Genomic DNA, 17,481 nt, shown 5'->3' with positions numbered 1-17,481 from the left:
CATTACGCCTGTGGGAGGGCGCGAATTTCTCGCCTTCCAGGCAAACAGCTTCTTGACCTCTGCTACTGGGCGGAGACAAGCTTTCGGTGGCTCCATTATGCTCTGGGGAACATTCGCATGGGCATCCATGGGTCCAATACGCAATGCACCGCGACGACCAAGGAGGTCATACACTGGTTGCAGACCACGTACACCCCTTCGTAACGATCGTGTTTCCCGGCGGCAGTGGCATTTTTCAGCAAGATAATACGCCATGTCACAAGGCCAGTAGTGTGATAGAGTTTTTCGAGGAACGCAGTGTCGAGTTCCAGTCATGTGCTGGTCCCCAACTCGCCATAACTGGACCCGATCGAAAACATCTGGGATGTGATTGAACGTGGCGTCAGAGTTCATCGCTCCTCTCCCCAGAATTGACGGGAATTAGGTGACTTGTGTGTGCAGATGTGGTTGCAGCTCCCTTCAGCGACCTACCAAGGTTTCATTGCTTTCATGTCACGACGCGTAGTCGCTGTTGTCGGTGTCGAAGTTGGAGATACCGGCCATTAGGTAGGTGGTCATAATGTTCTAGCTGATGATTGTATATGCGATGAACCCCTCTTTCCCAAACATCTCCCAATAAGTCGATCTTTCTCCTTCTCTACTCTTCTCATATTCTCGTTCCATTTCATATTGCCTTGCAACGTTATGAAAGATATTTGAACGATGTGAAAGTGTCAATCAGAACATTACTAATGCTGTATCTGAACATTACTAGTTCGCTTTTCCTACTTATCCGCAATAGCTTACATTTTTCTACATTTAGAACTAGCTGCCAATCCTCACACCAACTAGAAACTTAATGTATGTCATCTTGTATCCTCCACATACATGCTGCTTAGCCGCCACGGCATCGTCAACAAACAACCCCTTGCCATCCTCTCCGCCAGATCATTTATGTATATAAAAACAATAACAGTCTTATCACACTTCCCTGGGGCAATGCTGACTATACCCTTCTCTCTGATGAACACTCGCCATCGAGGACAACATACTGGTTCTATTACTTGAGTATTCCAGTCGCTCACATTTCTGAAAACCTATTCCATATGCTCGTACGTTCGTTTATAGTCTTCAGTTGGGCATCGTGCATTCCTGAGATTTAGAAATATAGAATCTGTCTGTTGTCCTTCATCCGCAGTTCACAGTATATCATGTGAGAAAGAGACAAGTTGAGTTTTATACGAGCGATGTTTTCTAAAACCGTTTTGTCCTTGGTAGGGTTCCGGAGTATCTGGTAGCAGATGCCTACGCACAGCTCACGTAGTTCCCATAAATTACGGGCCGGTGGTCTGTGGTCTGGAGCTGGCGTCCGATAGCACCAGATGTGTTCCTTCGGGCTCATATCAGACGAATTTTGTGTCCAAGACATGCGCTCACCATCTCGCTCCTCAAACCACTACACCACGATTCTGGACTTGTGACACGAACAGTTGTCCTGCTGTACACAGCCAAGGGGAAGATATGGAGTATGAAGGGATGCAGATCCACATTACTCATGGTGTCTTCGATTACTACCACGGAAGTCCGGCGTAATACTGCCCCCACCAGGCAGTCTACTTCGAGCAGCGCGTCTTTCGAGAACCTGTTTCTATGGCTGACATCGTATCCGGTTACGACCATCGACTTACTATAAGAACAGTCTCGATTCATTCGGTCAGGCGACATGCTTCCAATCTCCATGATCCCGTGGCCATTGCAGTCGTAATTGATGGTGTCATTGGGTCAACATGGGAACACGTAGGGGTCATGTGTTTGGGAGCGCCATGTTCAACAATGTGCTCTGAATGGTGTGTCCAAATGCACTTGTGACGTCCGCCGCAAATCATTGCATATCCTACTTTACAGAGCTGACAAGTTTCTGACGTTCACGTCATGTGATGAGGGGTTGACGCCCAACGTTTGGTCGCCTATCGTTCTTCAACCACTACCCACTGATGCTTACGACGGCGTCGAGTGTGCAGCCGAAGAGCTTCGCAGTTTCCAAGACGCTCGTTCTCAGACCAGAAAAACTATTAAAGTCATGCATGTCAGTGGATTTCGCCATTGCCCTTATTGTCACTAGAATGATTCCGTATTCATCTCTGCTCCTCATACGTACATTCCTTACAGCGTCACGTGCTCACAGTGCCCTCGGGCGACAGTGGGACTTATGGTGTACAGTAGTCATATTGTTTGTTCAGTCTATAGGGGATCCATTGCACAGAATGACGTCCAATTTTAACAGCGTATTATTGACGTAGGAGGAAACGCCAAAGAAAAACAAACATTAACGAAAATTTGACCAATACATGGTGATGTAAGCGACATAGTACTCACACCATCAGACGTGCCTCAATTTGCATCCGAGACACGCAACATGACTGTCTCCATGAAAGATCGCCCGCGGCTGGTGAAGATCTTTTTCAAGAACGCTCACTGTGCACCAGTAGCCTTGAAGAAGCTTTCGATAATGGAGAATGTGAAAGTAGTCATTGGTCCTATGTCTGCTAGGAATCAGGAGAAATAGATTAGAAAATTCTAAAAGAGAGAGCCGGCGGCGGTGGTCTAGCGGTTCTGGCGCTGCAGTCCGGAACCGCGGGACTGCTACGGTCGCAGGTTCGAATCCTGCCTCGGGCATGGGTGTGTGTGATGTCCTTAGGTTAGTTAGGTTTAAGTAGTTCTAAGTTCTAGGGGACATATGACCTAAGATGTTGAGTCCCATAGTGCTCAGAGCCATTTGAACCATTTGAACCTAAAAGAGAGATTATTTTGGTGCTTTGTGACAGACGGAGGAAAGCAGCTGATCCAACATCTGTCGAAGACGTGACCGCAGCATTCACGAATATACAAGAGGTAGTGTGTAAACATTCAGTGCACAGGGAATTACCCAAGCCTGCCTACGAGCACGACAGAACATAATGAATTGTTATCCATGCGCGTAGAAAATCACTCATGTTCAGAAGTTGCTTCCCGTTGGCCTACTAGCAAGACAAACATTCGCTCTGGAACTACTTGTTCGCATGTAAGTGGGCAATGAACGGTCATGGAACATTCTGTGAAGGGTCAAAGCCCATTTGCATCTCCAAGGATATGTCAATACGCAGAACTGCAGAATATGAGCAACGGAAAATTCGCGCTGGTACCATTTCATTCTGTAAAGGTGACTGGTGTGGATTTACGGTATCGTTTATCATAGGACCGTAGTTTTTCGAGGAGAGCGTCCTGTGGGTCCTGTCACCTGTACCGTCACTGAGAAACGCTAAGAGAGTTTTGCGCACCAACATCATTCCAGCCCTTCCACTGGGTGAGTGTGTGGGTAGGATCATTTTTGCGCAAGATGGCGCTCCTCCGCACGTTGGACAACCAGTGAAACGGATGCTGCAGAGACATTTCGCAAATGCTAGAACTACCAGCCGTCATTTCCCTACAGTCTAACTGTCCAGATCATCTGATCTTCTTACGTGTGTCTCCCGGCTGTGGGGTTATCTGAAAGGTGGTGTGTTCTTTGCTCCAGTTACGAACGTAGCTGAAATAAAGGCGCGCATTGTGCAACGTATTCTGAACATGACCTCTGAGACACTCCGCTCTATTGTCGAACATGCTTTTCTTGATTTCAACTTGGGCAGAAAGCAGTGGAGAGCATATTGAACATGTCTTGCGCCAGTTTCATGACAGTTGGTAACCGATGCCATTTTGCTCTTTATGCGGTTTTAGTCCAAGGGAAATTAAAAGGTTATGCAGTTTTGCTTTTTGTGCTGTTTTTGGCCTCAGGACAATTAAAAACCGATTTTTTCCCATCGGATGTGGTACGACCTTGCCGTGGTGGATGGGCTTACCTGACTAACAGTTCCATGACTGTTGACTACCGAACTTGTGCAGTCATGCACACTGAAACAGTACTGTTGGTTTAAATTGCAACTCGCACCATGCGGTCGTATTGCGATTCGCCTGTCACTTGAAGACGACCCCACTTACGTTAAGTTGATTACAGCGCCATCTATTGGTAAAATTTTCGTAATTTTTTTGTCCTAAAATATTTCCTCCTTCGTAAATAACATGCTTTTCAAATTTGACGACATTCTGAGTAGTGATTAACTTTGCACAGCGGTTTGAAACTGGAACATTAATTGTGGACACCCTGTATATTGACAAAAATGGAACTACGTTGCTAAGAACTATTTTCCTCGGTGTTTTAGTTGGGGGGTTATTTCCGACGTTCAACTGCGTTTAGACTTAGAGTTGGTTAAACCAGATCGATCAACTTGCTGATAGTCCACGAGTAATGTACTGCTGGGTTATTCTTGCTCGCAGCCAGAATGCAAAAACAACAGAACTTGTTTGCAGCCTCGAATGAAACGACACGTGGTATTGTTTCGGATGTAGAAAAATCCAATTTAGTCACGTGTGGTTTCAAATGTGTCGTATTTTAACGGCGGCCAGCATTAACGGAATACAGCGAGCGAATACACAAGTTCGCAGCTTCAGTCTTGTTCCTTTAGTAAAAGATATTGCAAAAAGACATTTTTTGTGAAGCATATGAAACTGCTAATCCACCTCAACGAGTCTGATCCATTTTCGTGAAATTAGTCGCAGCCCTAGGACTCAGTTCCTGGTTTATAGGCAGCTGTGCACCAACATGCGAAGATACATAGCTCCTCAGTAATGCGAGCGATCTCATCTATTTTTCACCTAGTCATGAATTTCGTTAGCAATTGTTAGAAATGTATTGTTCATTCTCACAAGCTTCACGTACCTCCACATTTTGATAGGTTAAAACGTTTGAACACGTTCGAGACGGAGTCCAGTCTCACGGGAACGACGTTTTAATTTATTTGTTCTTTACTAGTAAATCTGCTCGCACCAAATTTTTCGTACATTATTCACAAACACTATCAGAATGCAGCTGCAAAATTGTATCGTTATACAACACATAGTTCAGGAGATATGGGCCAGTGCGTGGTAAGGGTAGGGTCCGTCTCGAAAGTGTTACTACACAAAGTCCGACTATTGCAGTATATTTCAGTTTTAATGTAAAAGTGCGCTGTTTGAGGACGAGATATCAATTATTAAAATAATGTAGCTGTCCATTCTCGGACATTAAGTCAAGTAACTCACTACCTGTTTTACAACTTACAGTTATCAGAGACATAACTTCGTACTGAAGACCAACGGCACTGACTCGTGTAGCGTAAGGCACAGCACGCTATCTTAAGAGATAGCAGAGCCTTTGGCGACTAGGCAAATGCTGGACTGGTCCCCAATTTCCGCCCCAGAATGTACGGTACATAAAAAGTTGAAACACGACAGCACACTGAGCAACGTTTACGCAGTTCACAGACAGGTGGGTCGTACGACTTATCTCCCTCAGGCAACTTAAGGACTGCCACGGCAGGAAGCGTATCAGGCTGCAAATTTAAAGAAAATAAATTTGACAAATCCTGAGTACAGAGGATGCCGTACTAGACGCAGTGAACGCTAACGGAAAGAAGAAGATTTAGGTCCGAACATCACATTAAGTGCCTAACGCAGAAAAATAACTCCCAAAATTTCAAATGTTAACTTGTGTTATAAATGTCAAATCCTCTCATATACGAGGCCCTAAATTTTACAGCATGGCGTAACGGAATGGCGTCGTCAATGCCGCGGATATAGCCCAGCGAGGTCGTTCAGTAATTAGAATGTTCGGTCCGGCTGTCCTAATTTACGAATTACCTGTTTTAACTAAATCATTTCAGACAAGGCAATAACGAGGTCATTCACAGTTAAATGGCTCATCTTTGCAGTCTCCCTACCTTCCCTTCGCTTTCCCTCCCACATACATTCTCCCTTTTTCTCTCTTTCTCCTCTCTCTCTCTCTCTCTCTCTCTCTCTCTCTTTGTCTGTTCTTAGCTTCATTTGTCTCTCTCTGGAAAACTACCTCGATGAGATCAAGGCTCGAATTTCACTCGTAGTGAAATTTATTTATGATTAAGTAATTTAAACTTTGTGGTTCTGTTTTAGTCGTATTCCTAGGGTAGAAAAGCCCTTTCTCTGGCAACGTCAGATGAAAGTCAAATGCAGGACGCTGCTTCAGGCACATCTTACCTGGCTACTCGGGTGTTCTGAAGACAGAAAGTGTCGTGAATGAAGCGTCGGTGTGCTCACGTCTAGACAAACAACAATAAAGATATTGTAGGGAACATCGATATCAAGCAGTCTATTACATATAGTGAAACGAATATCTGTTGCTAATATCAGTTCTTATACTTGAAGAGAGGAGTAGGAGCGGAAGAAAGAGAGCTACTGAAACAGTTTCTCCAAAGCAAGCCGACTGACGAAGAAATGATTCCTAAGAATTCGTGAATGTTCCACTACGCACTGTCTTCGTTGCATTCAATTCAGGAAAAAAAACAGTTGAATAACAGTATTAAAAATCACTTATTTTGAAGCACATAATAACTTAGCCAAAGTAGACTTTACAAATAAAATACTAGAATATAGTTCTAGGAAAACAATTTAGATTCGAGCTAGTAAAAAGATTCAAATGAAAAAGCATATGTGTCAGTTTGGTATTTATATATTTGTTTGCTTTCATTTATGAGGTTTGTCATCTATTGTCTAAACAACAAGTACCCAGTCTACTTTAAAATGACGTGCAAACAAAAAATTTGTCTCTTAACCTGGTGTTCTGGAATCTCATTATCAAATATAGTATTCCATCAATAGAGAAATCTATCCTGATCAATAATACATAACTGTCCGTTTAAATAATGGTGCTGCACATCTCATCACTAAGTCCCGACATCAGATCAAGACGCATGTAAATAGGAAGAAATCCAATAGGGACGTAACGTTCTCCATGTTCTCAGCGCTCTTCTTCCCTGTAATTAGATGTCTCCGTAAAGTTATCATTCTCGACAATATCACAAAATTAGATCGCTTTATAATTTTTAGATCAGTTTATTTCATGATGCATGCAACGAAACTCACACCAGTGGAACGCAATCTGCTTATCCATACCCTGACGTGCCTCAACACATCGCTCTTAAACGTAAAAAGTGTCCAATTCATAAATTTCTTAAGACTATCGGTTATTATTTTAGTGTGGGATTTGCTTCTCTAAAACTTCTTATAGATAACACCATTATGATGTTTTGCCCGCCCTGCTAGCCGTGCGTTAGGGGAAGAAGCGCCTGGTCCCCGGCACGAATCCGCCCGGCGGACTTGTGTCGAGGTCCGGTGAGACGGCCAGTCTGTGGATGGTTTTTAGGCGGTTTCCCATCTGCCTTGGCAAATGAGGGCTGGTTCCCCTTATTCTGCTGCAGCTACACTATGCAAACAAGGTCTCCGCGTACGCGTACACCACCATTACTCTACCACGCAAACATAGGGCCTAAACTCGTCAGGTCTGAGACTTTCCCTGGGGGGTCCACCAGGAGCCGAACCGCACAATAACCCTGAAAGAGTGGTTCGGTGTGGGGCGGCAGAGGCGTGGACTGCGGTAGTCGTCGTGGGATTTGGGCCACTGCGGCTGCGGCGGGATGGAGCCTTTCCGTTGTTTCTAGGCCCCCGGTTAACATACAATTCAATACAATACAATTATGAAACTTTGCTCTTCGTGCAACATCCTCTGAGACCCACCTCTCACACTGCTAGTCCCCCTGAAAAATACAAAGCCAATTCGTCCTATGAGCCTTTGAAATGTGTTGTTCAATACATCGTAGAACAGTGCATAACTGAGTATGACATGTCAACCTTCGTTTCTCAACATGTTCCTCTGTCACGCACACACAAACATTCGGCAACCCCAATATTATGGTAAGGCACAGTCATACGTATCACTGTTCCAAATCCTTCTCATATGGGTTGGATATGGTACGTGATCAAATATAGAGAGGATCATTTCCTGAGATGGATATATACACAGCGATTTCTATTCGAACCTGCAAATATTTCACGAGTAAGTCTGTCAGTGTCACAGCTATACCATGCTTCTCGATAATCCTTGTTACCTTACTTCTTTTTGCTAAATTGGTAACAATACAATCGCTGCCAGTATAACAGAGGATAATTTGGGTGTAGATTGGATGAGTAGTACCTCATGTGTCAGAAAACCAGGTCAATACATATCAAAAAATTTCCGCTTACATCTATGACATACATTAGTTTCGGATCATATTTCCAAATAGTGTGAAACGTAAACTTGTGAAATCACTTGTTCTACCGAACCTCTCCTATCGTGATGCACTCCAACGAGTAGTGAGAACGCTAGACGGCTATAACTAAGCACGTATGGTTTCGTGCGCTGAATCTACAACATACGTCAGTTTGGCCATGTCAGTGCATCATACACCCAGTTAGGAATGTTGCGGTCAGACAAGTTCCGTAACTACCACACACTGTATCTATAAGGGGCGAAGGCCGTACATTACAGAATCGGTGTGTCAATAAGTCAGATCGCTGCGAGGCACGAGCACCAAGCTGAAGATAACAGTTTGGTACAGTACAGTGTCCTGCTGTGTGAGGAAGATCGAAAGTAATTGCTGCACATACTCGACCGACAGGAATCGTCGACCTTTCAAGCTCTTTTTTAAGTGACCAAATGCATGATTATCGCATGATGAGGGATCAGGAGCATAAGGCAGGTGTTCGAGTGGCTCCCACATCAGTTGGCGACACTTCTGCGTTACGACTTTTGTGATAAGGCAACGTGCGTTATCGAGAACCAGCGTCACCCATTGGTGCACAATTCCACAACTGTGATTTTTGACAGACATGCTGTCCCATATACATTTTTCATTCTCCGAGGGATGTCTATCGATGTTTGTCCTTCGGCAGTCAAGAAAAGAATAACAGTACGTTGGTTCTATTTGGTTGCATTTGGTAATAACATCGCCACAGTTTACGTTTCCGTATTTACGGCACGCACGTCGCAAAGACATTAATACCTCACTAATCCCTTGCCTACGTGTCGGTGCTCAGATACTCGCAACGGAGTCGCGCTGCGTTGTGTGTATGCTGCAGCAACGCCCTAAAACGGAAACTGTTTGATCGCCCTTTATCGGCTCCCGAGTGCGCATACACTCCAGCACCTGGCAGCAGAGATTAACTATAGTACCTTACCATAATATAAACGTAGGGTAAGAAAAATTAGGGTTTAATGTTCTGTAAACATCGAGATCATTAGATACGGAATTGAGGTTAGGACGTTGGAAGGATGAAGAAGGATATCGGCCGTGCCTTTTGAAAGGAACCATTTCGGCATTTGCGTGGAGCGATTAAGGGAAACTGCGCCAACTGCGCCAACTGCGCCAACCTGTTCGGTGGATTACCAGTCTCTCTTATCTAGCATCCCAGCCGTATACATCCATAAAACGGAAACATTCGCCAATTTCTTCTCTGCCAGTTTTGTCCGACTTTGGAAAAACTTCCCTGCACTCTGCGCACAATTGAATCCTCTGTTGCTTGTAAGGCCTTCTGTCACGGTCATCACTTTTTCCCAAGAATGAACGTGTACAGATTTTTCCCTCTAGAAAATATTGAAACAAATGCTCTGTCTTTTCCCAGCTACGCTTTATTTTCCTTGCATTTCTCAGACAGTAATCCCACTTCATTTTCGCCTATCTTAATAGTTTTTGTTTTATCGTATTCCTCTTTCTCGCTTTTCTCGCCCCTAATGTCATGTCCATTCCCGTTAGTGGGTGTCTTTACTGTTGTACTGTCTTGATCTAATATAAACAGTATTTTTCTCAACTTTTGACGACATAATGAATTCTGACTGTTGATGCTGTCTTAGATGTAAATTATTACATGCAGAATGCCTTGTTAGATGTAAGTGAGGATCCGATGGCGCTAATCTCGCCAGGAAAAATAAATCAATAAATAAAATATAAGGGACTTTCTCTGTGCCCTTCCAGATCTTACGATGCAGTCAGTGTTCTGCACCCCTCTTATCACCATGAGGGCGTCTCCTGGTGTTGTGCTGAAAATTTCTCTAAGGCATACTACCTCTGTTAACCTCCACAAATAGTTCAGTATATTACAAATATCGTCAATAATGAGTCCATAAATACTGAGCAGCAATACATTATATACAATGTTAATAACAGTTTCTGGTTTCTCGGCAACCGATGTGCTAGGTATCCAGGGATAAGGAAACCAAAGGAAATAACTGTAAATAAAGCTAGGCTGTCTGTGATTTTGGCCTGCCTCTATTCTGCCAGTGTATCTGCAACGCAGTTACCGACGTAAATGACGCGTAGACACCTTAAGCGACATCTCTCATTCTCAGAGCACCAGTCGCTTGTCTGAAACCTGCGACGTTTCTCCTACCGGGATGTGATCCAGAATGTTTTTAAAACTGTCTATTCGTTCACACACTCCTAATCCTGAGCGCTTTAGCTCAGGCGAGAACATCCGAAATAGGGGCTTAATATTAAGTCCCCTATACTAGCTCAACGGTTTATTATTTTTATATGTTAATACTTGATTCTGTATTTTGACTTGACTGCGTTTTCCAGCTCACCTTCTTCCATATGCAAAAACTAAAGTTCATGTCGTGTCAGAATATTTGTAAATTCCAGGGAACGACTATATCCTTCAGTTACGTAAATATTATGCAATGTAAATTATTCTTCAAACCAATGATCACAGTTCTTACTATCGCACATCTAGATTCAAACTACCAAGGAAAAACTGTACACGTATTCTTCAAATCAATTTTACACGCAGTGTGCCTTGTTCTCCAAATCTATGTTGTAAATGTTTCAATTAAATTGAAACTCAATATTAAGCGATAATGATCGAAGCAGACGAAATGAATTAAAATTCGTTGTGGGGCCGGTACTCGAACCCGAGTATACTTACTTGCTCGGCAGAAATGCTAACCATTACACCACCGCAGTATAATAGTCAGCATTGCTGTACGAACTACTTACGCAGAGTGCCCTTCCCAACACAAACTTCAATTCATTTTTCCCTTCCATATTGTCACTGCTGCCAGGGCTCTCCGATATTGGCAAGCACCCCAGCATTGGACGTAATGGGACGTCCTTGTACCATTGGTGATCTTATAGATCTTATAATTCCATGAGACATTTAAGTCTCTTTTTATTATCTAGGATAATGATCGAAGCAGACGGAATGAATTAAAAGTCGTGCTGCGGCTGGGACTCGAACCCGCGCCTTCTCGCTTACTACACAGAAATTCTAACCATTACACCATCGCAGTACGATGGTCAACACCCCATTTCTCGCAAGCAAGAAGACCCGGATTCGAGTCCCGGCCGCAGCAGAAATTTGAATTTATTTCGTCTGCTTCGATCATTATCGTAGATAATAAAAAGAGACTTAAATGTCTCAGGGAAACATTTAATTATAAGATCAATATTAAACGTAATAAAATCTTGGTCTGGTGCACCCAATAATATTACGTCAGTCAGTGAGTCATGTAAAGGTAAGACTGCCGTTACAGAGCTTACCTTCAAATGATGAACAGCAGTATTGGCGTCCTGATGCTCCGTGGCCCCCGGAGCACTGTCGCCCTACTGTCGCTACACACACAGTCCAGAACGCGTATTCTTCTATCCCAGCGCTTTTGGATAGTACATGACGTGTTTATAAATTCTCTTTCTATAACATTTTATAAGCCAAAACAGTGGGACCACCGCTCATGGCGGAGTTGGATGTCGGCTGGAGGCATTGTAGGAGCGTGACACGTTAAGGAAAGCATATAAGTGGATCAAAGACTGATGGGGAATCGTCCTAGAGACAACACAGACCTCAAATGGGAAAAATCTACTGACATTAGCGACTTTGACAAAGGTGATATTATTATTACTCAGCACATGCGAACAAGTATCTCAAAAACGGCGTAGCTGGTCGAATGTTCTCGTCATGGTGTAGGGAGCGCCTATTTGAAATGTTATATGGACACTGAAACTACCACTTGGCGATAAGTGGTTGAGGTCCACGACTATTCACAGAAAGTGGGCTTTGGAGGCTCGTCTGCTCTGTAAAGCAGGACAGGTGGCGATCTGTGGCAACTCTGCCAAAAGAGCATAATGCTGGTGCACAAATGTGTCGGAGCACACCGTTCATCGTACATTGTTGAACATGGGGCTCCGCACAGACGACTCCTCCGTGTTCACATGTTGACCCTAAGACATCGTCAATTACAACTGTAGTGGCAGCGGGATCGTCAAGATTGGACCGTGGATAAGTAGAAACATATCGCCGCGGCGGATGAAACACGTTTTTACTACACCTGGTCGATAGTCATCTCCACAAATGCCGTCATCGAGGTGAACGGATATCACATTTTACTATCTGTTACGTAGTAAAGGAGTTTTGCTATTTAGGGAGTAAAATAACCGATGATGGTCGAAGTAGAGAGGATATAAAATGTAGACTGGCAATGGCAAGGAAAGCGTTTCTCAAGAAGAGGAATTTGTTAACATCGAGTATAGATTTAAGTGTCAGGAAGTCGTTTCTGAAAGTATTTGTATGGAGTGTAGCCATGTATGGAAGTGAAACATGGACGATAACTAGTTTGGACAAGAAGAGAATAGAAGCTTTCGAAATGTGGTGCTACAGAAGAATGCTGAAGATAAGGTGGGTAGATCACGTAACTAATGAGGAGGTATTGAATAGGATTGGGGAGAAGAGAAGTTTGTGGCACAACTTGACTAGAAGAAGGGATCGGTTGGTAGGACATGTTTTGAGGCATCAAGGGATCACAAATTTAGCATTGGAGGGCAGTGTGGAGGGTAAAAATCGTAGAGGGAGACCAAGAGATGAATACACTAAGCAGATTCAGAAGGATGTAGGTTGCAGTAGATACTGGGAGATGAAGAAGCTTGCACAGGATAGAGTAGCATGGAGAGCTGCATCAAACCAGTCTCAGGACTGAAGACCACAACAACAACAATATCTGTTACGTGCTGAAAGTGATGTGGTACGTAATGCAATCTGCAGGAAATCAATAAAATTCCATGCCAGAAAGTACAGTGTAGCGCCAATCTCGTAAACACTGTCAGGACAGTAAAGCGCCCATAGTGAATAAATTCTACATTCACAACTCACAAAGCGCTCAGATTTCGATGCCAGTGTTATCTGAATATTTATGTGATATGTGCATGGTTGATTACTTCATTTGTTATACGACACACAGATAATATTTATGAACGGGGTCTGGTGAGCAGTAATACTGTGAATGCAATCTGGTAACACCAGATAAAGACATAGACATTCAGTCTCTAATATTTCTGTACTAATAACTGTAACAGGGGGATCCCTGCACCTCCGTTTGCTCATAGAAAGAGAGACTGCTCTTTTCGATTGGTTTAACTACTAATGTATCACAGAGACTTTCTGATAAAAAAGTAGCTATGTTAAAGTTTTTGAGCGTCATTGATGATTGTAATCCATAGAAGTACTTGGTTATCTGAACTTTTTAAAATGTCTCTCGAAACAAGAGTGGAACAATGTTGTAAAAACTGACTGACAATTCTGTAATAATTGCAATTTCTAAGTTATTGACGACGTTAAGTTGTAGTGACATGTGAGCACACTTGATAGAGTGATACTAAATGACGTGCTACAAGCAACAGATGTGGAAAGATGGGTTGTTCATCGAACAGTTACTGCCAGAAATTTGCAAGGCTATACTAGAGAAATAGATGTGAGGTTAAATTGTCTAGAAGAAAGTAATAAAGCTGATGCACTTAACTGAAACAATGCGTGTGTTTGGGGTTAAAAGAGTATGTTGCAGGGGGAGAGGCTATGTCGAAGTTTCACTCGAAGAAAGAATTACCTGTGTTGAGGTTTGTAGCATAACTGATCAACTGATCAACTGAGGCCTTCGTCGAATTAAATAAAATATTCAAAATAAAATTGCTGTGGACTGACATAGTTTCAGAACACGGCGCACTCCGAAATAAGACACTGGTCTGTTGACCACTGGGTCACCTTGCTCGGTCTCTAACAGAATGGTAGCAAAATTATCGTTAAGATGATGTAGGTAGACTGTAAAAACATCAGAGTTTATAGAAAAGCTATCACTTTATAAAAAAAAGTGTGTTCGCACGAAACTTTGATGATATAGTTCTGAAAACTGTTTTCATGGCATTTTGGTAGTAAGTTTTACTACAACAAAAAATATTAGTTCCATGTTAATTAGATTAGCTTTAAGAACTATTACACTTGTGTTTTTTTCTTTCTGCCAACGGCCTTACTTCAGTGGTAACTCCGGTTCCCATCAGATCAGTAAAGTTAAGCACTATCAGGCTTGGGTAGCACTTAGATGTGTGACTGTTCAGTCTGCCGAGTACTGTTGGCAAGTGCAGTGCACTCAGTCCATGTGAGGCAAATTGAGGAACTTTTGGACTGAGAAGTAGCTGCTCTGGTCACGAAAACTGACTGCCACTGGTAGAGCAGTGTGCTGACCAAAGGCCCCTCCATCTGCATCGAGTGACGCCTGCAGGTTGAGGATGACACGGCGGTCGGTCAACACCACTTGGTCTTCCGAGACCTGTCCAGATGGAGTTTTTAGTTTTAGTTTTTTTTCTATACACCATTAGTGGCCCGCAGGAAGAAATCGTAGATTTTCAAATGAATGTATGTAACTTGCTCTTCAGTCCCACTTTTACAATTTCTTTTGTGGGTCGGGCAAAAAGTATGGAAGAACAACATTAAATTTGATAGTGTTCTCCATTGGGCAGAGACAGATGATATGAGACAAGACAAAATATAAAACAGTATAAACACATTTATTCACATTTTTGTGATATTTTCATTGTATGGAGTGTCAATCGTATTTACAGAGAGATTTAGCCGGTGGGATAATCAGTAGTGGATCTTAGCGTGTGGTGTGGCGAGAGCAGCATGAGCAGTCTTGAGGGGTGCACCATACACTCCAGCAGCAACCGTTGGGGACAGTGGGTAGCCCGCCACACCTGGTACTGCACCTGCTGGAAGTAATAAGTCATGTCAGCAAGTACGCAACTCAAGCACGACAGAATGCTGATATCAGATAATGACATATCATAGCCTGCTGAAAAGCTGTAATTGGTTTAGAGAGATACGGATCACTGTTGCTCCAACTGTCAACAGCCAATATCTAAGAAACATGATGTAGATTTTGTGTTTTCTTACAAAAATGCTAATGGTCAACGAAACTACATGCTGTCTCTGATGAACTCGATGTTACTATTTCCCTGTTCTTGCACTACAGCCACTGACACGTATTTTGACTGAACTCAAATGCTAAGGTTGTGACTTACCAGCAAGAGCAGCCCGAGCGGAGGCGGCGGCAGCGGCGGCCGCAGTGGCTGCAGCGGCAGCAGCAGGCGATCCAGGAGGAGCGGCACTCTTGGAGACCACAGCGTTAAAACCGACGCCAGGGGCGGCCGTGTAGTCCACAGTGCGGACGCTGCCGTCGGGCTCGACCAGGCTGTAGCTGCCCTCCACCACGTCGCCGCTGCGGCTCTCCTGCTGCTGCTTGGCGTCGCCAGTCAGGGCGTCGCTGACGCTGTAGCTGAAGCTGTACTGCGGGTTGGGGTCGTAGTACGGGTCAGACAGCTCGGCGGGCAGCCCACCGGCCAGGCGGCCCAGACCGGCGTAGCGTGCAGCGGCCAGACCGGCATAGCCAGGGGCGAGACCAGAGTAGCCTGGAGCTACACCAGGATAGGCAGGGGCAACTCCAGCATAGGCGGGCAGTCCAGCAGCTGGTAGCCTGGCGGCAGCCAGTCTAGCACCAGCAGCCGCAGCTGCTGCAGCTGCAGCAGTGGTAGCACCAGCTCCAACTGGAGCACCTGTGTGAAATGTAACACATTTTAAGACTATATATTACATCAACATCTATTAGTTTCATGACATGTCTAAATCTATCAAGAGACAAAAAGGTGCTACAGATTAAGTAATAATACTTTCCTGGAGTTCAAGAGACTGAAAAATCTGTTTCAGTTGGAACCCATTTTGGGTTCATAATTTCCTAACCCAACCTAGTAATCCTTTTGGAGAAAAGGGACTTACGCTTTAATGAGGAAACCAAACCACATGTTCTTGGTGACTCTTCACATCACTGAGTTGTGAAAACTGTGTTAAAGGCAAACTGACAATTCTAAGATCTGAGTAGGATTCGAGCCCACAACCTTTCAGCTGCAAAGCATGTGCTTTACCACCGGTCCAGCCGGCCTGAAGTAACATAGAAGTGTAATTAATAACAAATCCTGTAATAACAGTATTAATAGTCGAAACAGTGACACATCTTAGGAGCTTATCAATTCCATATTGTCTGACATTACCCATGAGTCCTGAAACAATGTGATAAACTTCAGAAGTTTACCACAATTGCTGTTCTCTCATACTACACGATCCTTTCACTGTTTTGCATACAGTAGTTAACCATTAAGTCACTGCTAATCAAAGAAGTACATCATAACACTATTCAAGTCAATTTACTTCTTCTTGCGATCATACAGCGTTGGTAGTTCCCTATAGATACCACAACATGGTAAGCATATCATGCTGAATGAAGAGAACTGTAAAGCATTTCCATGAGATCTGAATAAAGAAATTTGGCATCGTTATATAGTGCCAAAGACCAACAGCGAGTCAGGACACGTCTTTAAGGTTAGAACATATCAAATGGTTGTAGAGCTGAACGTAAAACTAGAGAATCTTTTCGATGTTCCTTGACTTCATACTGCACATTTCAAATTCCATAATTCCATCTCCATTAGTACTACAACTGGTTGTGAACTAGTGTAAGGAATTTTTCACGGCCCAGTAGTTTTTAGGTTATTATACACTACTGGCCATTAAAACTGTTACACCACGAAGATGACGTGCTACAGACGTGAAATTTAACCGACAGGAAGAAGATGCTGCGATATGCAAATGATTAGCTTTTCAGAGAATTCACACAAGGTTGGCGCCGGTGGCGACACCTACAACGTGCTGATATGAGGAAAGTTTCCAATCGATTTCTCATACTCAAACAGCAGTTGACCGGCGTTGCCTGGTGAAACGTTGCTGTGATTCTTCGTGTAAGGAGGAGAAATGAGTACTATCATTTTTCTGCTTATGATAAAGGTCGGATTGTAGCCTATCGCGATTGCGGTTTATCGTATCACGACATTGCTGCTCGCGTTGGTCGAGATCCAATGACTGTTAGCAGAATATGGAATCGGTGGGTTCAAGAGGGTAATACGGAATGCCGTGCTGGATCCCAACGGCCTGGTATCACTAGCAGTCCAGATGAGAGGCATCTTATCCACATGGCTGTAACGGATCGTGCAGCCACGTCTCGATCCCTGAGTCAACAGATGGGGACGTTTTCAGGACAACAACCATCTGCACGAACATTTAGACGACATCTGCAGCAGCATGGACTTTCAGCTCGGAAATGGGGTGCCATTGGTTACAAGTCTCGGTCAGCTCTTGTTCGCATTGACGGCACTTTGAACAGTGGACGTTACATTT

The 17,481-nt window shown here is 43.7% G+C and overlaps 1 protein-coding gene across 1 annotated transcript in view; it reads right to left on the bottom strand.

Moving 5' to 3' along the window:
* LOC126095407 (cuticle protein 7-like) overlaps positions 1-16,305 on the bottom strand; it is a 34,444-nt gene extending 18,139 nt beyond the window's left edge. Inside the window, exons 1-2 of the mRNA XM_049910239.1 lie at positions 16,302-16,305; positions 15,279-15,809 (exon numbers count right to left, since the gene is read on the bottom strand). Of these exons, the coding sequence (XP_049766196.1) occupies positions 15,279-15,809; positions 16,302-16,305 (535 nt within the window). The remainder of the gene's footprint in view (positions 1-15,278; positions 15,810-16,301) is intronic.
* Positions 16,306-17,481: the final 1,176 nt, after the last annotated feature.

Source organism: Schistocerca cancellata, chromosome 1 (genome assembly GCF_023864275.1).
Source record: "Schistocerca cancellata isolate TAMUIC-IGC-003103 chromosome 1, iqSchCanc2.1, whole genome shotgun sequence".
NCBI lineage: Eukaryota > Metazoa > Arthropoda > Insecta > Orthoptera > Acrididae > Schistocerca > Schistocerca cancellata.
This window is presented reverse-complemented; position numbering and strand designations above follow the sequence as displayed.